The following is a 25833-nucleotide window of genomic DNA, read 5'->3' as shown; positions in this document are numbered from 1 at the left end:
CATAATGATACAAACCTCTTGTTGGCTGAGGTCAGTTTTTCCAGCAAACCTTGTGTAGCTTAGGCCGCAGCTGTAAAATGTAATTTTATTTTTCATTAACTGACTTATTAGATTGGATCACCTTACAACATTGTTTTACCCTCAGGAGTGATTGCAAGTTTCATTCATGATCATGTGTACCATATTGTTTTTCACAATACTTACATAGTTACATAGTAGTTGAGGTTGAATAAAGACAATAGTCCATCCAGTTCAACCTGTGTAGGTGTGTGTGACTGTAATCATCTCTCATACCCCTGAATGTTCTGATCATTGAGATGTAGATCCAAGAGTCTTTTGAAAGCAACCATACTTCCCGCAGAAACCACCTTTTGTGGTAGAGAATTCCACAATCGTGTAGCCCTAACAGTAAAGAACCCCCTGCATTGTCTGAGGTTAAAATGCTTCTCCTCTAATCGCATTGTATGTCCTCGAGTCCTCATGCAATCCTTTCGACTGAATAGCTTTTTTTCTATGCTGAGATCACCATTGAGGTATTTATAAATTGCTATCATGTCCCCTCTCAAGCGTCTCTTCTCCAGGGAGAATAAATCAAGCGATTACAGACGCTCTTCATAATTAAGGTCCTCCAATCCCCTAATTAGTTTAGTTGCCCTTCTCTGGACTCTCTCCAGCTCCAACACATACCTCCTGAGGACTGGCGACCAGAACTGGACAGAATACTCCAGATGCGGTCGGACCAGAGTTTTATAAAGTGGTAGGATTATAGTTTTATCTCTGGAATGCATCCCTTTCTTTATGCATGCTAATATTCTGCTGGCTTTGGCAGTTGCCTCTTGACATTGCATGCTATTGCTTAGTCTATCCTCTACCAAGACTCCCAGATCTTTCTCCATTTTTGATTTCCCCAAAGGTTCCCCCTCTAAAGTGTATTGTGCTTTTACGTTTTTAGTCCCCAAGTGCAAAACCTTACACTTTTTTTTTTTTTTTTTGCGTGCACCTTATGTTTTTTGAACCAGAGGTTGCCCTTTTTTAGGGCAGCATGCATTTGGCATCAATGTATCTTCATAGTGTTGTAGTACCCCAAGTGTATGTACTAATGTGCACACTTCTGGCACTGAATGTGTTAATACATTGCAGATTGTTGGATAATAGCGTTCTATATTCATACTGTATTTATTTGTATCTCATGCCCCCAGCATAATTAACGTGTCGTAATTTTAGCCAGAACCTAAATTGCTGCTTTAATTGTTTTTCTTTTAGAGTCTGACTATTCTGGAGATGATTTATTCAAGAACATCGACAGCTTGGGGTAAGCAAAAGCAATAACTTGTGAATACTAAAATTGAAAAAATGCTTTAATAACAAGAGTGTGTTGAATTTGCAGTAGCCTTGTATACAGTGTTATCTATTTTGTCCAAAAGGTTGAGCATCTCTTTCTCTTTGAAATCTTCATTGTGATCTTGGGCCGTTCTGTGTGTTTCCATACCAGCAGAATCTAGCATAAAGTTTAGTAAATTATTTCAAAGTCGTCTCTTACTGTAAAACTTGTACCATTTTTATGGCTCATTGCTGTTCTGCCTCACTGCTTTGGGGGATTGTGCTTCCCTGTGCTATTATGAACTAATAAACTTAGTTTTAGTATGCAGAGGTCCTTCAGGAGTCATGAGTTTTTATCATGGGCTTTAAATCACACCTCTGGTAACTCTGTCCAACCTTTATATAACAGCAGCAATACTGCAATAGCTTGGAGTTCTTCTCTGTCAAGAAGAAATCCCCTGTGTGAAGTAAAATTATTTTAGACTGTATGAATGATAATATAATAAAGAATGATAAACACTATAAATGAGTGAATCTTAATAGCATTTATAATGTATAAATGTCACATTGTTGGCAATACAACACTGATGGAATATTTCTCTTTAAAACCCTATGCTGCGAAAAGTAATGATTGTCAACGAGAGAAAGATTTGGGGGGGGTGCTATCTTACTCCTTATTTAGCATTTGTATTGTAAATAAGGAGAAACCCTAGTAAACCAGATTTTTATTTTTGTCATGGCTCTCTAAACAGACAATAGTGAATAGATTTCTACATATACTGACACCACTATTACTAAATAAAATTCCAAACTCTCAGATTGAGAGGGAAAGTGCACATGTAATCAGGGCTCCTGAGAAAGTGGTCAGTGTAGAACTAGGATGCTGCAAGGGCTTCTAAGTATCCTGGCTCAACTCTGTTTATCACTTTTGTATCCTTGTTCACAAAAAGTGCTTTCTGTATTTCAACTGAGAAATGCAGCATTTTTATTCATGAACTATGGGTTATACTGCTGCCTAAAGATGCATTGGAGACCAGACAAAAAAAAACTAGAGGTCAACCTCTAGGGGCCATTATCTCTCCCTTAACCAGCTTTTTCAGTTTAGCCTAGTGTTCTCAAGGAGGTTGGATGTCCTTACAAGTTGTTGGTTCTGGTCTATTCATTAGGATTTTTCTTTTTCAATCAACAATTGCTGGCAGATTTAGGATGGATATTGTATTGTAATTTGTAACTGTACTGTCTGCCCTCATGTTGTAAAGTGCTGTGCAAACTCTTGGCACTATACAAATCCTGTATGATAATAATATACAAATCCTTGAAGTCAATCCCATTAGCCCCCTGAGTGCAGGTTTCATCGAATGCCTTAAATCAGGGGTGTCCAAACTATGGCTCTCCAGCTGTTCAGGAACTGCAATTTCCATGAGGCATTGTAAATCTCTGACATTCACAGACATAACTAGGCATAATGGGAATTGTAGTTCCTGAATAGTTGGAGGGCCATAGTTTGGACATAGATGCCTTAAATGTTTATAATCGCTTTGTGACAGCCCTGCATTGGCTGTTTCTCCACAACAGCAGGCTTAGGTGTATCTTCTCGCAAACTTTTTTTGGCTTCAAACTTAAAGAATGCTAGCTTGTCCTCGACTCCAAGGATTTTTACCAAGGTGCTTACCTTCATATTAGTGCTTTTACATCTCAGGGGCATTCCAATGGTAGGTTATCTGGATTATCGTCTACAGGAGTATTCTTTGTTGGACCTGACAGACAATCTCTGCCTCACTCTGCAGTCACTGGAAGTATTTGGTAGGCTCCTGAATATCCAGAATTTCTGGTGATGCTGACCCATCCCTTAAATTAACTGGGTGTCACCCTGGATATCTCTGTAGCCACAGTTTTCCTGCCCAGGAAATGTTATTAAGCCTTCAGTCTCAAGTTTTCTTATTCCGTTCCTGTTGTGGGTCCACTGTGAGGAGTTGCATGAGATTGCTTAGTCTGATGGTGTCCAAGAAAGGTGTAGCCGGTAACTCCAGAATCCCATGAAAATCTTTATTTGCTACAAAAAGGTCAAGATTAAAAACAGCTGATGTGTTTCAGCATACAGCCTTGTTCACAGCAATGCTGTGAACAATGTATGCCGAAATGCGTCAACTGTTTATAATCTTGACCTTCCTGTAGCAAATAAAGATTTTCATGGGATTTTGGAGTTGCCGGCTACATCGTTTTTGGAGCTGCATTTTCAATGTCTGGAGGCCATTTGAGCCAGAGCACCCAGTGAAGGACTCTAAAATCAAATCCCATTTTAAATAAAATATGCAGTGCTGTAATGAATGGAAATTAGCAAATAGGGTTTCTCTATCGCTCATTGACAGACGTAGTCTTCTTGATTCTCAAGAGCTGGGTTATGTTGTCTCCGCAGGAGTAGGACTAGGCAGAAAGACAAAACGTTCTGGCTCCACCTTAGGGGCAGTCCCTGAGGGTATATCCTCCCTCTCTCTGCTACAGGGAATCAGTTTTTTTCTGTCTAGTCAGGAGTAAGGACCTAAGTTCCTTGCTGGGATCTTTTGGTCCTGGCAAGATTTTTTTCTTTAGAAAAAACATTTTTTAGGTAGTTTTTCTCCAGTGTTTTTTTCCTGTGAGATCTTCAAGCAAAAACGCCGGACTGGGCGACACTTGTGGTCACCCCAGCCGGCCTACGAGCGCGCGCAGACCATTGCATTGCGCTTGGTCGGCCGCGACACATTCAAGTAAGTATGCGGGGCCGGGCGACGGGCTGGATGTTGAGATCCAGTGGTCATCCCGGTTTCTGCCTACGAGCGCGTGCAGACCAGAGCTCCGCGCTGGGTCGGCCGCGACGGAGTCCCAGTGGAGGGACTGACCTTGCGAGTTAAAAGTCTCGCTTGGACGCCAGGAACCAGAGAGTCGAGGCGTCCGGAGTGGTCCACAACCCCCCACCCCGGTGGAGAGGGTATTGTGAAGAGAGGGTGCCTGTCGGTTTAGTATGGTGAGTAAACGTTCCCTTTTTTCTTTCCTCGTTATGAGGCAGTATGAATTATGGGCCCCTCCATACATGGTCAGTATATATCTGACACTAAAAAGTCCCCCTTGTAAATACAGTATGTGTTTGTGGGAAGTGGACTTGGTTTGAGAGCTAACACTCTACCCAGCAGACTACAGTTATTACAATATTACAGCAGACATAGGAGGTATAATCCTACCTTATTTGTAGTGTATCTCCTGTAGATCAATATATCGCCACTTAGCAGAGATGCAGGTGGATGTGCTGGGAAAACGATTTCGGCGGTCCGCCGCCATTTTGCCGTAGACCAAGTGCATGTATGTCCTCAGGTCACGCCGGCCGCCATGTTTTTGGAGCCTTATGTCTCTTGTATGGGGGCGGCCATGTTTCATGAGCCCAGCTACCTCGTGGAGAGCTGGGAACGCCGGAAGGCGTACACAGGGGGCGGAGCCACGTCCTTCTACCCGGGAAAAAGCAACAGCTCCTTCCAGTCTGTAAAAGACAGACGCTGACTGCAGTCGGTTGGAAACTTCACTGCATCGGTTGGTGAGCCTTGGGGGTCCCTCTCTCTCTCTGTGGGGATCGAGGAGCAGGTACTCTGAGGGGCGCTATTGCGCTAGGGGGAGACACATAAAAAAAAAAAAGTTTTTTTTTTTTTGTGTTTTCTGGCAAAGGTGTCCTGAATTAACATGGACCCTGCCACTCATGTATCTCCTCCGGATCCCCTCGAGGGGTCTGCAGGATCCTCCAGCACCCTACTGACGATTGATTCATTGTCAGCTATTATGGAAACTTTTGTGTCCCGGGTGGAAGTGGCTTGTCAGGGACAGGGCGCAAGAAAGCGACCCCCGCCTAACCCCTTATTATCTGAAACCTCGGATTCAGACTCTGAGCCTATTTCTGCAGTTGCAGGTACTTCATCTGGGATTGGTGTCTCGGGTACTGTCTCTTCAGACAGTGAGGAGGATGTTTCGGCATTGGCCATAGCCAGAGAGGAAGCGTTGGTAAACGCACTCATTGTATCTGTTCAAGAAACCTTAAGATTACAGGGTATTCCGTCGGAAATAGCTGAAACTGAAATCCCTTTTGGGACTAAAAAACGCATCAAAGTGGCGAAGGTTTTTCCATTGCCCAAATGTTTTGGCAATCCAATCGAAGAAGAATGGCGTCTGCCAAAACGCACTTTTACTATTTCTAAACGCATTAACAGGCGTTATCCGTATGAGGAAACCCTCATTAAGAAATGGACAGAACCACCTGTGGTGGATTCACTAATTGCTAGATTGAATAAAGCCACGGTTATTCCTCTAGAAGACGCTCCGTCTTTTAAAGATCCAGTGGATCGCAAGATAGAAGCTATGTCTCGCACCATGTTTTCCTTGATTGGATCAGCTTTCAGACCTATAATAGCTATTGGTCTGGTTTCGCAGGCTGTAACTGAATGGACCAAGTGGTTACGCCGGGACTTAGAAGAGGTCCCTCAGGCAGTATCAGATTTGTTGTTAAGGATCTCACGGGTGGAAAGAGCACCTTTTTACCGCAAAATTTTAAAGGTAAAGGAACTCGTCAAAGACGAGGGCCTTCTTTTTCTGCTCACAAGAGGTTTTTTCGTCCCGCGGGTGAAAAAATTAAGTCCTCCAAAGCTCCTTCAGGAGGCGTCAGGGGTCGTTGGTCGGGCAAGCAAAAGCCCGCCCCCTCCAGACCTGAAGATAAATCATCCAAGGCCTGAAGGTGCGCCCCCACCCATAACTGGGGTGGGGGGACGTCTTCGCCGGTTCCCGGATCCATGGATTTCCAGAATCCCGGACAAGTGGGTTTGCAAAGTCATAAGGTCAGACTACAAGATCGAGTTTCGATCTCTCCCACCGGCGCGATTCTTCCCTTCCAATATTCGACTATCCCCGGATCGTTTAGAAGATCTGCGGAGAGCAGTCACGGATTTACTACAACAAGGAGTGGTAGTCCACGTTCCTTGGACAGAACGTTTTCAAGGGTTTTATTCAAACCTATTTACAATACCCAGGAAAGAGGGCAAAGTGCGTCCAATTCTGGACTTAAGGGCACTCAATTCTTTTGTCAACATAAGAAAATTCAGAATGGAGTCCATTCGCACAGTAGCAGCCTTCCTGCATCCAGGGGATGTCCTAGCGTCCATAGACATCAAGGACGCATATCTTCACATTCCCATTTTCGCAGGACATCAGCGGTTTCTACGCTTTTCCGTAGAAGAGAACCACTATCAGTTTGTGGCGTTACCTTTCGGTCTCGCCACGGCTCCTCGGGTCTTCACGAAGGTGTTGGCCCCAATGTTGGCACTACTGCGCCAAAGAGGCATATCGATTCTTGGTTACCTAGACGATCTTCTGCTTCATGCAGAGTCTCCTCAGACCTTGCTACAAAACATAGAAATTACTATGATTTCTTTACAGGAATTCGGGTGGCTGGTGAACCAGCAAAAGTCATTTCTGGTTCCCACCCAGAGGCTCGAATATCTGGGTCTAATTCTAGACACAGTCAGGACAAGAGTTTTCCTTCCGGTAGGGAAACTCCGAAAGATTCAATCAGCAGTCCAGTTGTTACTATCCAACAGCTGGTCTTCCCTTCGGACTTGCATGAGGGTTCTGGGGTTGATGGTGGCTTCCTTCGAAGCAGTCCTATTTGCCCAGTCCCATACCCGAATTCTTCAGCAAGAGATTCTTCTCAGATGGAATCGGAATCCGGAATCCCTGGACAATCAGATCCGATTGAGCAAACAGACCAGAGAGTCTCTGGTCTGGTGGCTTCGGTCTCCGATGCTCAGCCAGGGAAAGTCATTTCTGCCAATATATTGGACGATAGTGACCACGGATGCCAGTCTATCCGGATGGGGAGGAATTCTCGGTCAGTTATCTGTCCAGGGACTTTGGTCCCCGGAAGAATCCAGGTTACCGATAAATGTATTGGAACTGAGAGCGATCAGACTTTGTCTGATTCACTGGACCGAGCAGCTCCAGGGCAGCCCGGTTCGGATCCAGTCGGACAATGCCACGGCCGTGGCTTATGTCAATCACCAGGGGGGCACCAAGAGTGTCCGAGCGGCCAAAGAAGTGGCTTGCATTCTTCGCTGGGTGGAACGATTTGTTCCAGCTATCTCTGCGGTGTTCATTCCGGGGGTGGAGAATTGGCAGGCAGATTATCTCAGCCGTCAGACTCTGGATCAAGGGGAATGGTCCCTCCATCCAGACGTTTTCCACCAGTTGTGCCTACGGTGGGGCACCCCGGATGTGGATCTGTTGGCATCACGATTCAACAGGAGAGTACAGAGATTCGTGGCTCGCTCCCGCGATCCTCTAGCAGAGACCGCAGACGCACTGATCGCCCCGTGGGGGCAATACCAGCTAATGTATGCCTTCCCTCCTCTCGCGTTACTGCCAAGACTTCTTCGCAGGATAGAGGAGGAAGGAATTCCAGTAATTCTGGTAGCTCCGGACTGGCCTCGTCGAGCTTGGTACGCCGACGTGGTCAGACTGGTGGCGGACGTCCCGTGGAGACTTCCTCTCAGGGAGGACCTACTGTCTCAGGGACCGATCTTCCATCCTGCTTTACGATCGCTGGCTTTAACGGCCTGGCTATTGAGACCCAGGTGCTGAAGGACAAGGGATTGTCAGCTTCAGTTATTCCTACTCTAGTTGAAGCAAGGAAAGCGACTTCCAGAAAGATTTATCATCGCACATGGAAGTCCTACATTGCATGGTGTGAACCTTTGGGGTTCCGTCCACGGTCTTATTCGGTTAGTCGAATATTAGCTTTTCTGCAACAAGGGGTTGAGCAGAAACTGGCCTTGAGCACTATCAAGGGTCAGGTCTCAGCTTTAGCTATCTTCTTTCAGAAGCCTTTGGCTACTCATTCCTTGGTGCGGAATTTCATCCAGGGGGTGCGACATCTGGCTCCGCCAGTGCACGCGCCGTTACCACCCTGGGATCTTAATTTAGTATTGTCGGTTCTTCAGAAACCTCCCTTTGAAGATATTAGGGAGATTCCTCTACCTACGTTGTCCCAGAAGGTGGCCTTCTTGGTGGCTATCACTTCTGCGCGCAGGGTGTCAGAACTGGCCGCTTTATCTTGTCGTTCCCCATATCTGGTGGTTCATAGAGATAAGGTGGTTCTTCGTCCGAATCCATCCTTCCTACCAAAAGTGGTTTCAGAATTTCATCTGAATGAAGAAATTGTATTACCTTCCCTGTGTCCTAAGCCCAGTCATCCTCGGGAGTTTGCTTTACACTCCTTGGATGTGGTCCGGGCGATCAGGGTATACTTAAAAACGACAGACTCGTTTCGCAAGACGGATTCACTTTTTGTGATCCCGGATGGACCCAAAAAAGGGTTGCCTGCATCTGCCGCGACCATTTCCAAATGGATCAGACAGACGGTGGTACAGGCTTATTCTATTAAGGGTCGGGAGCCCCCGTTCCCTGTTAAGGTGCACTCCACTCGGGCACTTAGTGCGTCATGGGCCTTTCGCCATCAGGCGTCAGTGGTCCAGGTGTGCAAGGCGGCTACCTGGTCGTCGGTGCATACCTTTACAAAACATTATAAAGTTGATGTAATGGCATCATCTTATGCCGTGTTTGGCCGCAAGGTTTTGCAGGCCGCCATTTGAGGAGACCAGGGTCTGCCTCGAGGGTTTTTTCCGTTGGAAATTTTTCTTTTGAGTCTCATTCTTTGTTTATAATGAGCCTTTAAAACTTCTAGTTTGGCACCGGTTGGGCCTTCTAGATTGGATTTTGATTTTTGTCAATCCCACCCCTCATTTGTGGCACTGCTTCTGGATGTCCCAGCTCTTGAGAATCAAGAAGACTACGTCTGTCAATGAGCGATAGAGAAAAATTGATTTTTGTAAGATCTTAGCGTAAAATCCTTTTCTCTTAAGCTCATTGACAGACGTAGTACCCGCCCCTCTATCATTGAGTTGGGTTGGGTTAAATTCTCTGTTACTGCTTTAGAACAGAACTGATTCCCTGTAGCAGAGAGAGGGAGGATATACCCTCAGGGACTGCCCCTAAGGTGGAGCCAGAACGTTTTGTCTTTCTGCCTAGTCCTACTCCTGCGGAGACAACATAACCCAGCTCTTGAGAATCAAGAAGACTACGTCTGTCAATGAGCTTAAGAGAAAAGGATTTTACGGTAAGATCTTACAAAAATCCATTTTTTTATGCTAAATAAAAGGCTATCAATAAAGGGCTATCAAGTAGTCCTAAAGTAAAAGTCCTTTTTTGTATTACACACTCAATCTCAGAAAAGTATCACCTTCCAGTGATCCAAAACATCCGATAAAAGCATAGTGATATTCCTCTAGTTTAACCTGATATGACGTTTAACAGAGGCTATGTCTGCTCAATCAAGTGCAGCAAACGCGCATAGGTTACGGCAATCCTGAGAGGGTTGGTATCTACACTCGTTAGTCTTAAATGGTTCCGGAACTCCAGGTGTGTCCAAAAAAAGAAAACTCGTAGTGGTTGATATTGGTATACTGAGTAACACACACACACACACACACGTGAATACAGTATCACTTCATGCAAAATATGGTGTGTGCAATCACCAGCCTTCACCCCTATGCAGTGCGCACTCTGCCAAATGGGTCTTATTAAGCAGCAATAAGGGTGACCTGGTTAACCGCTGCAGGCATCAGCAAAAACCCATTCTAGGTATCTATCACTTCCAAGTTTAGTCCTTTGTTTACATATCCTCAAATTGAAGCATAAAGCTTCCAAGTAGGTTTTTTTGAAAGGTGGTAGTGGCTTTTGTAGGTAGGTGTTATACATACGTCACAAAAAGGTATCTAAAGGCTCGTCGTAAATTCATGGCTGGATTCGATCTATACAGCATATCTAAAGAAAGGCAGCACCCAGCAGGTGTCCATATGTATTTCAGTCATGTTTATAAATTAATTTACCCATTTAGGTCTATAGTGGGTTCACAACTTTTACTTTCTTTTGTGTGTTCTGTAGAAATGATTGTGGTAGATCTGATACGCAAAGTGAATTGGGAGAAGACGTGGGTTCTGCAAAAAGCCAGAATGAAGACCTGAAGATCTGTGAAAATATTTCACTGAAACCAGAAACAGATGAGGTGGTGGCATCAGATCTAGGTATATGAAAAACAGCTGTGAAAACAAATAGCGTATATTGTATTCATGCACATATATCCATTAATGTGAAATGCTGATTTTAGTATGGAGCTGCACGAAACATACATTTAGGGTTGGTTTACACTAGCTGACATCATCACGGTGTTTTACTGCTCGGTCAGCTATCAGTGTGAGGTATTTCTTCCTGTTGAACATGTCCTCAAAGGCTCGTATGGTCCAAAATATCATCTTTTGTAGTTTATTGGGGGTTACCAGTTAGAAGCATGTCCATATAATGCAGTGAAGATAATAGAAAGTATAAGAAAAAACAATATAAAGCTATCCACATAGCTCCCCTGTCCATGTTAAACAGTGTGAATGGACCCACAATCTGCTGCCAGTTATTGTATTCTGCATGGGTAGTGGTTGGGGGCTGTGGATTCATCTGGTTGTATATGTATAGGTGATACCCGCGCTGTGAGAGGTGATGGATCCCTTTCTGAATGTGGATTCATCTGGTATGGTAAAGCACTGGAACTGGTAAAGCACCGGCACATATTTTAGTATTTTGTAGTTTTTATTGTACAGGACTTATATACTGCCAACAGTTTGCACAGTGCTTTACAAAATAAAGGGCGATAGTACAGTTACAATGCAATTCAAGACAAGAAGGATAGGAAGGCCCTGCTCCTGGGAGCTACAATCTAAACCCATAACACATGACACAAAAGGTATGATCCCTGGGGGGATTGTGATAGATTTTGCTAAAGAAATGAATTTTTTGGGATTGCCTAAAGGCAAGTGAGAGGTTATAGACCATTTAAGTTGGGCTCATGGCAATGTCTTTGCATTTTTTGAATTCAAGTAAAGTATACATAGTGTCCATTTGTCTATAAACAAATTCTGTCTATATTGAGTTTGAGACCTTCGTTTTTCCAATCGCATAATTGTTCAGTTTCAGTGGTGTTTCTATCTTGGTTAGTCACTGTTGTATTCCAGTGTCTAGGTATTGTTGTGCGTGCATCCCAGAGGAAAAATCTTTATGGGTGCTTTCAAATTGCATATAAATCACATGTGTAAAATGGTGTAATACCTTCATATAAGAATGTGTTCCTTAGAACCTTCAAAGGTAGTTGCATATATCCTACAAGCTCATTTTAACATTAAGGCTACAGAGTTCTATTATAATTACTTTATTTTCACTATTCTTTCTTACATTTACTAAAAACATTCCCCTAAACACTGAGGCTTTCAGAAAGCATTCTGCAGCTGACTCCTTTGTTCAGGCTTACTGGTTAATCCTTTGCAGTGTCTCTGTGGAACATTTCTTCCTGTTTCTGGACCTACCCTCAGTATGATCAATGTAATCCAATAATCAAAAGCAGGGGTTATACAGGCTGTGCCCATCATAATCCCAAGAGGCTACCAGAACAGAGTGTGCCGAGGCATTGTCTTATTTGAGGAAATGCAATCTTCCCTTTGAATTGGGAAAAATTTACGATTTAATACATGTTTTTTAATATTTTTTTTTTTCACAATAAACTGTTAATCCCTGCTGACAACTCACATTATGAGCAAATATTGTTTGAGCTCTAATTTATAAAGGACTTGCTGTATGTTCAGAGAACTTGCTCACTTTCAGTTGCTAAGACTTAAATCAGATACTCTTTATTTTGTAAAATAAAAAATAAAAACAATTTCTCTTTCGTTCATTAATGGACACCGCTCCTGATCTTTTTTTTTGTCAACAAACAAACTTTATTGAGTTGTATAACAAAGATAAATTTGCAATAATAAACAGCAATACAGCATAGATGCATGTACATCGTAGAAATACAAAACAATAATAATAAAAAAAAAAAAAAATTAAAAGATATTTTCTTTCGTTCACTGACAGACACAACTTCAATTCTTCAGACCAGACCAGTGGGTATTATGCTGTCTCTCTTCAGGAGTAGGACTAGGTGGAAACCTTTTTGGTTATGCCCCTGGGACAGTCCCAGAGGGTATACCATCACTTCCTGCGGTAGGACTCCAGTTTTTTTTTTTTTTGCTTAGTCAGGAGTTGGCTCTCTGCTGGGATCTGCGGTCCTTGCATTTTTTCCTATTTAAACTGAGTTTTTTTTACTTTTGTTTATTATTTTTGTTTCTATGTGAACTACAATCAACTGTTACTGTGTGAACTACAATCAACAGCTGGACTGGGCGACGCACTGGATATTGTAGATCCTTACTGTCTTCCCAGTCTGCCCTGCGACGCCACCCAACTATTAGCTCCGCACTCGGTTGGCCGCGACGTAGCCCATCTGGACGGGGGCTGACCCGCGAGTGAAACACCTTGTTAGGTCGCATAGCCCTGGTCACGACAAAAGTCGCGACCAGAGTCACAGCATACCTTAGGCCTCAGCACCCCCATTCCAAGATGGTGCGGTGGACTGCTGGGAGTGGCGCCCGCCCGGTTACCATGGTATGGTGAGTAGTGTCCCCCCTCCTTTCCTGTGGAATTGCTGAGGTTGTCGCAGGCCCCTCCTGGTTATAGTAGGCCTGTGTCCTTGTGTTCCCCCCCTTCTCCTTTGCGGGGTTCCCCCCTAAGTTGGTGCCCTCATTTGTCCTCTGCCCCCCCCTGCCCTCTTTGGGGCCATGGGTGAAATTGGGTAGGGGGCTGCATGGTGCTGGGCTGGAGGAGCAGTGGGTGATGCCGATGTCGGTCCCCTGTGGGTGTCCGTACCTGGGTGCTGAGGGGGGCGTCCCTTGGAGGTCCCCTTCTGGGGTCTGTGAATTTTTTCATGGGGTCCAGGGTCCCGTGCAGCGCCGCATGGTGCCGCCATTTTTACATGATCTCTGTATTTCTGGCTTCGGCGACCATGTTTGTGGTTTCCTCATAGTTTCAATGGCGGCTATTTTCCTGTAGTCTGATGCAGTGCTGAGGCTGCAGGGGCCTCTAGTGTCAGGTCACCGTTTCCTCTTCCTCTTTCCAGCAGTGTGGCAGACCATTTTGGCGCTCTCCAACTCGGGTGGTTAGTTTCTGGGGGTATCCATCCTTCCTCTCTTGCGGTTCCCCAGCAGTACACAGCAGGGAGGGGCCTCCAATCCCGCCCCCCAAAAAAAAAAAAAAATGTTTTTCTTTGCTGAGCAGCGCAATTCCGTTTAGCCCTTTAGGGTCATGGAGCATGTTTCATTACCCAATCCACTCCTGAAAGCTGCGGGACCCTCGGGGTCTCAGTCTGCTCTGGTGGCCATGACAACAGCCCTGCAGTCGCTAGTAGCCAAACTAGATATGACCCTGCAAAGGAGACCTGACAAGAAGCGCCTCGCCTTCACCTGTATCCTCTGCTTCCTCAGATTCTGATGTGGATTTGGCCACCGCGGGCGAGAGTCAGCCCACTGGGTCTGCTTCCATGCACGCTGAGTGCTCTAATAGTAAGTCTTATAGATGAGTCGTCGTCCTCTGCAGCCAAGCATGAAAATGGTACCTCTTCACCGTGGCTGGTTTCATTTTTGAGACCGGTGTTTGCGATCACCTTGGTATCCCAGAGCTTAACTGAATGGGCTAAGAGTTTGCGCCATGATCTGGAGGGGAGTCAACAGCCTTCTGAGCAGGCGGACCTTGCAGATTAGTTGATCAAAGGGTTACAGTATATTTGTGATGTATCCCTTGGCCGGCAGGGTTTCTATGATGACTGTTATCCTTCGCTGCGTGATCTGGTTGAAGTACTGGTCAGCTGACCAGGTTTCTAAAAAGGTGCTGACTGATCTTCCTTTTGTAGGTGACCGTCTGTTTGTTGTCCCTATGGAAGAGATCATTAAGGGGCCTTATGGGAGGCAAGAGTAAATTTTTGAAGGAAAGGGGGAATCAGCGCTCAATTTCTAAAATGGTGGGCCAATAAGAAATTGAGCGCTGATTCCCCTTCTCCTTCACATTTTAACTGTAAGTGGTGACACTACTACAATCGGCAGCTGATTTCGGTGCTCCACTCATCTTCTTCTGCTATTTATCTACCTCATTTACCTCATTGGTAGCGCATTGGTCCCTCCCATTTTTTAAGAGTACATTTTTCCCTTTGCAGGCTGCTAAGGGGAAGGAACCTCTCTGTAAGCGGGGTCCCTTCTTTTCGGCTCACAAGCGGCCCTTTCGTCCGTCTGGCTCGCAGGAAAATGGCTCAAGATCCACCCTTAACTTTGCGGGAGGCTCCAAGAGACCCTGGAGTAGCAAGTCCAAAGTGGACACTTCTGGTTCTGCAGGCAAGCCTTCACCAGCCTGAAGGGGCCCCTCACCCACATTTGGGTCGGGGGACGTTTTTGCTTCTTTCCGGATCCGTGGGCCTTGCTCATTCAGAACAAATGGGTCCACAAACGAATTCATTTCGTTGCAAGGTTGAGTTTCGGTCCTTGCCTCTGGCAAGACGCCTGTCTCCAGAGCGGCTACAGGGCCTCTATGGAGCAGTGCAGGGCCTGTTAGCACAAGGAGTTATTGTGCCGGTTTCAGAGTCGGAAAGGTTTTCAAGGTTTTTATTCAAATCTGTTTACAGTTCCCAGGAAGGAAGGCAAGGTTTGTTCTTGGCTCTCAAGGCTCTGAACCACTTTGTGCAGGTTCAGAAATTTCAGATGGAGTCCATCCGCACAGTAGTAGCTTTCCTTCATCAAGGAGATCTGCTGGCTTCTATCGAGGACACTTACCTTAGTTTTCCAGTATATGTTGGGTATCAGCGTTTTCTTCGTTTTGCCGTGGGTGAGAAGCACTTTTGATTAGTGGCGTTACCCTTTGGTCTCGCCTCAGCTCCACGAGTGTTCACAAAGGTTTTGGCCCCAGTGTTGGCCTTGTTATGGGTAGAAGGGGACTGCGGTACTAGGTTACCTGGACAATCTGCTTCTGCTTGCAGAGTCTTCCTCGGCTCTAGAAGCCGACTTGGACGTTATGGTGCGAACTCTGCAGGAGTTCGGGTGGACACTGAATTTTCAGAAGTCGGCACTGTCTCAGTCCAAACAGCTGGACTGCTAGGGTCTGAGGCTAGATTCGGCGTCAGGCTGTGTGTTTCTTCCTCTGAAAAATTCTGAAGCCACAGGATGCTGTTCGGCTCCTGTTGCCCAACCCTCGATTGTCACTCAGAACTTGCATGCAAGTGCTGGGTCTGATGGTCTCCACCTTCAATGCGGTTCCGTTTGCACAGTTCCACACCAGACCTTTGCAAAGGGAGATTCTGATCAAATGGAACAAGGTCCTGCTGGTCATTGGACAATCTGATTCTGTTGAGTCTGGGTTAGAGGAAGTCTCTCCTATGGTGGCTCTGCTCCCCGGGTCTACGTCTGGGAAAATCCTTTCTTACACTGTATTGGACTGTAATTGCCATGGATGCCAGTCTGTCTGGATGGCTAGGTGTCTTGGGGGTGTGTTTGGCCCAAGGTGTCTGGACTCAGGAGGAGTCCAGGTTGCCGACCAACATCCTGGAAATTCGGGCGATCAGACTTTGTCTGTCTCAGTGGAAGGATCATCTGCAGGGACACCCTGTGCGGATACAATCACACAATGCTAAGGCTGTGGCATATGTCAATAATCAAGGGGGCACAAAGAGTGCCCTGGCAGCCCAGGAAGTGGCCGGCATCTTGAGGAGGGCAGAACGATATTTTCCGGCCCTCTCTGCTCTGCAATCTGGATAAATGGTCTCTTCACCCGGAGGTATTTCATCAGCTGTGTCTTCGGTGAAGGACCCCCGGTGTGGAACTGCTGGCTTCCCATCTCAACAGGAAGGTGCAGAGGTTCGTGTCAAGGTCTCGGGATCCTCTGGCTGATGCGGCAGAAACTCTGGTGGCCCCTTGGGGATAATATCGTCTGATTAACGCCTTTCCTCTAATACAACTTCTGTCAAGACTGCTACACAGAATCGAGGTAGAATTCCAGTCATTCTGGTGGCACCAGACTGGCCTCGCCGGTCTTGGTACGCAGGTCTGGTAGGGCTGGTAGCGGACGTCCCTTGGAAACTTCCTGTCAGGGAAGATCTTCTGTCTCGGGGACCAATCTTCCATCCTGCTTTACGGTTGCTGGCATTTACGGCTTGGCTATTGAAAGCCAGGCTGAGTTTAGAAGGCGTACATTACCTGGTGTCACCCATTGAGCATGTTTGGGATGGCCTGGATCGGCGTAAACGTCAGCTTGTTCCAGGGCCTGCCAAAATCTAGCAACTTCACACAGCTATTGAAGAGGAGCAGACCAACATTCCACAGGCCACAATCAACAACCTGATCAGCTGTATGCGAAGGAGATGTGTTGCACTGCTTGAGCCAAATGGTGGTCACACCAGAAACTGTTTTTCGGACCCCCTCCCAATACAGTAAAACTGCACATTTTAGAGTGGCCTTTATTGTGGCCAGTGTAAGGCACACCTGTGCAATAATCATGCTGTCTAATCAAGAAAGTGTTACGTTTATAATTTTCTTTAGTGTGTGTGTGTGTATATATATATATATATATATATATATATAATATATATATATATATAATATATATATATATATATATATATATATAAATTCATTATAGTTAAAAAAAAAAAAAAAAAGTAACTGGATGGTGCCTTTTAATTTCTACTATAGTATTAAAAATCCATTGCTTGCCCTACACTGACAGTAGGAGAAAAACAATGCATTAGGATAAGAGTGGTCTCTGCCACATCTGCACCTGTGAACCACAGCATCACTGTCTGGTCACTAGAGGAGTCATTGGAACAGATCATCCAGGTAGGAGGTCTACCCCCCTGGCAAGGACTTCAAAGCTATTGTTAATAAGTATGGATGTGGTGCAGATTGTCGTACTGTCTAACTAAAGACTCTTCCTATTGCCAAATGTACAGTGGGTATAGAAAAGAATCACCCCTTTTAAAATTATTCACATTTTGTTGCTTTGCAGCCTGAAATGTAGACATGTTTTTTGTTTTATCCAGCTGTATTTTCTCATTTGCATGTAAAAAAAAAAAATGTCAAAGAAAAAAAAAACAATCACCGAGTTGGAAAAGATCACCTCCTTCCTAAAAATTACATGTAAACGCTATCAGGTGTAGCTAATCACCACCTCAATGGCACACAGTCATTTTGATTAGCTCAGCATGAAAACTTCTTTCCCTGGTAGTGCAACTGAAGCAAACGATCAACTATGGGTGGCAAGGCACTATCAGAAAATCTCCAGGATAAAATTGTTGACAGGCACAAGTTAGGAGATAGATATAAAAAATTCGAAAGGCTTTATCAATGCTGAGAAGCACAGTAAAGTCTATTAGTAAGAAGTTGAAGGTATTTGGTACAACACAGACCCTCCCTGGATCAGGACAGTGCTCCAAACTGGATGAAAGAGGCAGGAGGAAAGATTGGCTACCAAGCAGCCTACAGAAACTCTGAAGTGAAGCAGTTGCAGGAATTTGACAGAGTGGTCATTGTGTGCATATGACAACAGTTTCACAATGTCTCCACAAATGTGGCTTGTATGGAAGGGTTTCAAGAAAAGCTATTCCTGAAAGGCCACATGCAGTCACACTTGAGCTTTGCCAAAACACACCTTGAAGATTTCGAGACCACATGGAAAAATTTTATTGCCAGATGAGACTACAATTTAATTATTTGGCCTCAACACCAAACAATCTGTCTAGCGGAAATCCAATACAGCTCACCATCCAAATTACACCATTCCCACAGTAAAGCATGGATGTGGTAATATCTTGTTATGGGGGTGTTTTTCTGCAGCAGGAACTGGAGCACTTGTCAGGATAGAAGGAAAAATAGATGGGACAAAATACCGTCAAATTCCTGAGGAAACTCTGCTGCCCTCTGCCAGAAAGTGGTCAATGTGAAGGTTTACCTTCCAACATGACAATGACCCAAAGGACACAGCAAAAATGACCACACAGTGGTTGAAGGAGAAAAAGGTGAATGTCCTTGCATGGCCTAGTCAGAGCCCAGACTTAACATTTTCACTGCCAGGTCCGTACGGCGTATGGACCTACAGCACTGCTTACAGCTGGCCAGGTCCATACGCCGTACGGATCTAATTTCTCCTCCTGGTATAAGTTGTCCCTTCAATGACCTTAAACTTATAACAGAATTGTTCAGCTGACTCTGCTGAACAATCTATAACCCTATAATCTATACGCTGATCAGAGTTAACCTAAAATGTATCCGCTTCCCCCATGTCGCCGCTTCCCTGTACCCAGCCTCCCCACATCCCTTTGCTCCCTGATACATAAAAATACCCCGGGGGCATCCCTCCTATTCCCTCCTGCAGCTGCTGACCGACACTGTGTCCGGGCAGCTGTCATGCTGAGTGAGGGGGGTTCTGGTGAAGCTGGGGCTTGATAAACGTGTTTACCAGCTCCCTCCCTGTAGTGCAGTGGACAGTGGCAGCCATCACTACCGATGGCTCCTTTGTCCACTGACAGCTCAGCTGATCACCTAGTAAATTGAGAATTTACTATGTGTCAGACTGACAGTTTATGAATGAATAAGGAGTCTCTCTACAGACTACTTATTTAATCATGTAAAGTGCTGCAGAGAAAGGGACTTTCTTAAGTCCCATTCTTTATCTCATAAAAAGAAAAAAGAGATTTGAGGGTCTGTTGACCTTCAATAACTCACCAAAGACCCCTGCCCCCCCCCAAAATAAATAATAATAAAAAAAAAATTATATATATATATATATATATATATATATATATATATATATATATATGTATATATATATATGTGTGTGTGTTTTATTTATTTATTTGGGGGGGGCAGGATCGGCCTGAGGAAGGAGCGCATGCTCCGAGAACGCGCCGCCCGCGCCATCACGCATTACGTCTCCCGGAAGTGACGACGGATCGGCAACAGAGTGTCCCCGCGACCAGGAAGTACGGACTACCACCGATTACAGCCTGCATACCGCTCAAGCCATCCTGATCAAAACACCGGCGCGATTATCTACATACGCAATGATGCTTTCTTTACTGCTCCCTTTGTGAGTACCGTTGTTTTGGTTCTTTTAATAAATCTCAAGATTCTGCACTTAGAGTGGCGCCTGTGTTCTCCTTTTCAGTTGGCTCCAAGAATCTTCTACTTGCCACAAGAGCTGCCTGCGGAGTGTGTTTCTGGGATTTCATATATTTTTGGACCTTTTATATGGCCTTCCAGATTATGAACTATCCTGTTGAGGATTTGTTGTTTGAATTTTCCTCCATTTTTGGTTTGACCCTCTGCCCAATTAGTGAAACTTGTGAGGTCTCTAGTACTGCTCTTTACCCGTCGTTCGCCAGTTTTTTGTTTTAACATTCTTTATTTTCATGTCTATGAAAATTGTAGAGTCGCACTTCAAGAGGTAGTCACCTGAAATGGTTTTCACTTCACAGGTGTGCCCTGTCAGGTTTAATAAGTGTGATTTCTTGCCTTATAAATGGGGTTGGGACCATCAGTTGTGTTGTGCAGAAGTCAGGTGGATACACAGCTGATAGTCCTACTGAATAGACTGTTAGAATTTGTATTATGGCAAGAAAAAAGCAGCTAAGTACAGGAAAACTAGTGGCCATCATTACTTTAAGAAATGAAGGTCAGTCAGCCCGAAAAATTGGGAAAACTTTGAAAGTGTCCCCAAGTGCAGTCACAAAAACCATCAAGCGCTACAAAGAAACTGGCTCACATGCGGACCGCCCCAGGAAAGGAAGACCAAGAGTCACCTCTGCTGCGGAGGATAAGTTCATCCAAGTCACCAGCCTCAGAAATCGCAGGTTAACAGCAGCTGTGATTAGAGACCAGGTCAATGGCACACGGAGTTCTAGCAGCAGACACATCTCTAGAACAACTGTTGAGAGGAGACTGTGTGAATCAGGCCTTCATGGTAGAATATCTGCTAGGAAACCACTGCTAAAGAAAGGCAACAAGCAGAAGAGACTTGTTTGGGCTAAAGAACACAAGGAATGGACATTAGACCAGTGGAAATCTGTGCTTTGGTTTGATGAGTCTAAATTTGAGATCTTTGGTTCCAACCACCGCGTCTTTGTGCGACGCAGAAAAGGTGAACAGATGGACTCTACATGCCTGGTTCCCACTGTGAAGCATGGAGGAGGAGGTGTGATGGTGTGGGGGTGCTTTGCTGGTGACACTGTTGGGGATTTATTCAAAATTGAAGGCATACTGAACCAGCATGGCTACCACAGCATCTTGCAGCGGCATGCTATTCCATCCGGTTTGCGTTTAGTTGGACCATAATTTATTTTTCAACAGGACAATGATCACAAACACACCTCCAGGCTGTGTAAGGGCTATTTGACTAAGAAGGGGAGTGATGGGGTGCTGCGCCAGATGACCTGGCCTCCACAGTCACCGGACCTGAACCCAATCAAGATGGTTTGGGGTGAGTTGGACTGCAGAGTGAAGGCAAAAGGGCCAACAAGTGCTAATCATCTCTGGGAACTCCTTCAAGACTGTTGGAAGACCATTTCAGGTGACTACCTCTCGAAGTGTGTCAAACTTTTGGTCTGTACTGTGTATATATATATATATATATATGTAAATAAAAACACAAAGACATGGAACGGACTCTGTCAAGCAGATCTGCCTGCTCAGCGAGGGATCTCTCTGCTGATCCCCGCTGAGCAGGCGGATGACAGGTCCACGTCCGCTCTGCTGATGCAGAACAGACACACCCCGCTGTTCTCTATAGGGGCGGTCGGATGGAAACAGGCCACCTGTCGATTTCCATCTGATCCGATCTGCTAGATGGCTGGGGAATGTGATTCCTGTCCATCTGTTTTTAGTGGATCGGATCGGATGCAGGCGGGTGTAAACAGACACATGTCCATTTACATCAGCCTCTCCATAGAAAACAATGGGGAGTCTGATTGGGCCCGCTTGAAAAAGGGACATGCAGACCCGATCGGTCTGCTTGTGTGAAAGGGGCCTAAGGCCTTGTTCACACCGGGCATACACAGCGTACCTTTACTGGGATATGTACAGGTGTTCTGTGCATCACTGTGCAGGCATTCCCATTGATGTCATTTGGGATGTAACAACTGTACAAGCAGAGCCGTCGCTCCCAATTTGACATCCATGTAAGTTTGCGTGCATGTCCCTGAGCTCACGCTGTCTGCCTTCGGGGTCGTGCAATAACATAGATGTCAGATTGGGAATAGCAGCTATGCCTGTGCAGCTGTTGCATCCCAATTTACATAGATAGGACTGCCTGTACAGGGATGCACGGAACACCTGTGCATCCCTGTGCGGGTAAATATGGCCCTCCATGGGTGTACACTTTAGTATGCCACATGTGAACGATGCTTTAGTAGTAATTTAGCAGGAATTTTGCAAGGTACATTGTGTTTATGTGCACTAGTAATGATTTTAGTGTATTTTTAGTGAAAAGAGGGATATGATGAACATTTGCGGAATTGTTGTGGTTATGTGCTTTCAGAAAATATCTGGTTTGAGGGCCGGTTTACACTGGTGCGATTCCAGACATGTGATCTGCACCGCATTGCTGTGTAGATCACATGCAATGTCTATGCGATGCAAATTCAGCCATACAAACTGTATAGCTGAATTTGTATCACATTTGGACCAAACTCGTGCAGGACCCTTTTTTTTGTCTGCACCAAAATCCGATCGCATGGGTATTCACACCCACGCAATTCAATCCTGTCCGAAATCACAGTTCGCACTGCGATCTGCAAACTGATCTGGGAGTGTCATTAATTTTGTATTGACACCCGCAGCAGTTCGCAGAGGGTAGTGTGAACTGGAAGCATACGGTGCGATGCGGGAACCTGCACTGCATTCCCAGGGTTTCCCACATCGCACCAGTGTGAATGGAACTTGAGGGGACTTTTCAAATCCTGAAAGCTGTAAGTAAAAAAAAAAAAAAAAAATGGTAAACTGGGTTTTTGGAGTAAATAGTTTTTTTTTACAGTTTTGCATACATTAGGTTTTCACCATTTCACAAAAAGGTACAATTTAAAATTTACAAATATTTGGTATTTATTACCTCAATTCAATTTTAACTTTTAGATGTAGTAGTAATTGTGTACACTTTGCCATGTATGAATCCACTATCATTGATTTTAGTGTATTTTTAGCGAAAATATTGGTTTGATACAAAAATCAGTCGCACCTTCTATTTATTCGACTGGCCATGTGCTTTCAGAATATATATGGTTTGGGGGGTATTTTATAAACTCTGAAAGCTGTAAGTGAAAAAGGGAAACCTCCAGATTTACAGAGAAATTTTTGCTTGCGTCCGATTTTCACTATTTCTCAAAAAGGCACAATTGTAAATGTACAAATATTTGTTATTAACTCAATACAAGTTTAACTTTTTTTTTTTTTCTGTTTGAAGGAATTTAGCAGGGATTTTGTAAAATTTACTGTGTTTGTAACTGCATTTGTAGCGAAAATATTGTTTTGTCAAACATTTGTGCAAATATCGCAGGACCCTAAAAATCAGCACCTTCCATTTATTCTACTGGCCCTTTGCTTTCAGCCCCCGTTCACACTGGGGCGACGCTACTTCGCCGGGCGACCTCACAGGTCGCGGCGCGCTGCTTGCCCCGCGACCTCGGAGCGGCCGGCACGGACTTCATAACATTGAAGTCTATGCAGGTCGCTCCGGGTCGCTCCAAAGAAGCTCCGGACCCTTTTTCTAAGTCGGAGCGACTTGTGTCGCTCCTATTAGAACGGGTCTATAGCTTCTGTATGGCAGGCGACCTGTCAGGCGACCAGGTCGCCTGACAGGTCGCCCCAGTGTGAACGGGGGCTTAGAAAATGTATAGTTTGGGTTTTTTTTTTTTTTTAAAAAAACACTCGAAAGCGAAAAATGAAAACCTCCAAATTCTTAGAGAAATTTTTGTTATTTACAGTTTTGTGTATGTTCACTTTTCACCATTTCGCGTGAAGGTAAAAAAAAGTTACAGGCACCATTCGGTTCTCTTTGCTGTTTTCCCCCTTTAATCCCAAACTGAGATTTTCTTTGTCCTAACATATGATAAACTCTTTCTATTGACATTGTATGACAGATAAACATCAGTTTGTTAGTTTCACTTGAGAGGGCCAGAGAGATGTGGGGCTGGCAAATTATGCTTCTGTAAGACATGAAATAGAACTGTAATTTGCAGTGAGCTCTTTCCCATTTGTTAAATCGCCTGCATTACGTCTAAAATTATGTCAACTCCATAATTATGTTTTCATACATAATGAAACATCACAATATTAGAAACATTCTTAACAAGGATGTCAGTTTTATCGTGGTTTGCAGAAAAAAATTACCTATCACTTGCTCTTTCGCCTGCTGATTTATTGTGTCTCCAAATGCCTCATCAGTATTAAAGCACTATAAGATATGATTGCCTCCACATAATTCAGTCTGCCATATCCTGGTTGAGTAAACTGAACAGAAAAACCAAGAGTTGCAGTTGATACATTTTACAGAATACTTTTATCAGTTTTTTAATTAAAGAACATTTTGAAATACAACCAAAGGACCTATTTAATTTTGTTTTTATATGGCGTGTACCAACTATGAAGTTTGATACATTATTTTTAGTTTGTGTTATTCTTGCTTTATTAGTACATAGGGATACATTTTATGTACTTGATATTTCGACTTTTTTCTCAGTGCTCTAAATATAATGCCATTAAATTAGTTTTAAGCCCAATTCCAGCCAAAATGTAATTTCTGTTTTGTTAGAATGAGGAAGGATTTTTAATTACTATCCTTTTGTGGAGACTTCATCTCTCCTTTCTTGATTCTCCCACCCGAAGTAAGGGGAAAATCTCAGCAATGGCCAAGAAAAAGTAAAACTGTCTCATTCTGTCCAAATCTAAAAAATAAAGCTTTGACTGAAGTTGTACAAAATGTTTTGTTAATTGTGGTAGAGTTAAATGCTTTATAGCCATTTTTAGTAAAAGTAATAATTTCTTAAATGCAAGGTATGATACCCATGAACGAACCTCGGGCAAACTAGGTATGGAAGAAGTAGGTATGGAAAACTGGTTTTATTTATATAAAGTAAAGTTAAGATAAAGATCAGGGGATTAGAAAAGAGACAGAGAAGGGAAGAAAGGAAATAGAAAAAAAAAAAACTAAAGGGGACAAGGTTAAAGGAAAACTCTACCCTTGAGAGTGGTTTGGGCCCTCCACTACAAATTCAGCAAAGGCTGAGGAGAACCGGAAATGAAGCCACACCGTCCAAATAATGGAGTGGGCTTCGTCGGTACCTGAGTCCCAAGAGATCATGCGTTCCAGGTGTTCTATCCTGTCTATTTCACAAGTCCAATCCGCCATTGATGGCTCCAGTGGATGCCTCCAATGTCTCGCAATCACAGAGCGGGCAGACGTCAGGAAATGTAGAATTAGGCTTTTTTAAATTTGTTTATAGGAGCCGGGTAACATGGACAGTATGGTTATACGGGGAACATTGTGGAACCTGTCCCCTGTGAGTGTTTCATACAGGCAAAGAATTTTATCCCAGAAGGGAATAATCCACGGACATGAGCTCCATATGTGCGTCATGGTGCCAGGCGCCTGCAAACATCTCCAGCATGTATCTGGTATAGTGTGGTCAATTTTATGAAGGACACCAGGGCAACAATACCACCTAGATAGGATTCGGTAATTGCATTCTTGAGCTATAGAGCTGACAGATAATTTAAACGAAAGTGACAGTGTTTTCTTCCATTCCAACTCTTCTCCAGGTGTACATAATTCCCGTTCCCATTTAGATATAAATGGAGGGGGGTCATGGTTTCCTGTATCAGTAGCTGATAACGTTGGGATACTAAGTGGCCTGGTCTGTCAGTTTGGGACAGTATTAATTCAAAGGATGTTTTCGGTCTAGTCAGGTCACTAGCGTTCGGTAGCTTGCCCAAGAAATTAGCTAATTGGGTGTGTTCAAGCCAAGCTCTAGGTGGGTTGTGGCAGTCGGGGATCAGTTGAGGAAAGGGGATTATTTTACCTTTACAAAGCGTGTGCGCCAGCAAAGCATTGTCAGATTTCTGCAAGGACAGGAATTTGGTGCTGGTATAAGTAGGGGAAAAAGATGCAACACCGAACAAAGGGGTCAGGGGACTAGGTCTAGGGGATAACAATCCCTTAGCCAGATATGCATCCCATTTCTGTAGTGTGTTGAATGTTGCAATAGGGCAGAGGGGGGTCTATGTGGTGGGTCTGCCCAATGAAGAGCTGTGAGATCTGGAAGGATCAGATCATTCTCCAAGATAGACCATAGTTTGGTGGAATGGCCATAATACCAATCAGCCACCCGGGTAAGCACTGCTGCATGGAAATATATCTGTAGGTTATGAAGAGTGACTCCTCCTCTAGTTATAGGCAATTCCAAGGTGTGTGGGTTAATTCTAGATCTCTTGTGCTGCCAAATAAAGG

At 44.4% G+C, this 25833-nt stretch overlaps 1 protein-coding gene across 1 annotated transcript in view; it reads left to right on the top strand.

Moving 5' to 3' along the window:
- Positions 1-25833, top strand: part of BRCA1 (BRCA1 DNA repair associated) — a 413307-nt gene that overhangs the window by 114322 nt on the left and 273152 nt on the right. Inside the window, exons 8-9 of the mRNA XM_082271609.1 lie at positions 1264-1312; positions 10327-10466. Of these exons, the coding sequence (XP_082127735.1) occupies positions 1264-1312; positions 10327-10466 (189 nt within the window). The remainder of the gene's footprint in view (positions 1-1263; positions 1313-10326; positions 10467-25833) is intronic.

Source organism: Pelophylax lessonae, assembly GCF_965119305.1.
Source record: "Pelophylax lessonae genome assembly, chromosome: 11".
NCBI lineage: Eukaryota > Metazoa > Chordata > Amphibia > Anura > Ranidae > Pelophylax > Pelophylax lessonae.
Note: the sequence above shows the minus strand (reverse complement) of the source record. Positions and strands in the feature narration are given on the sequence as shown.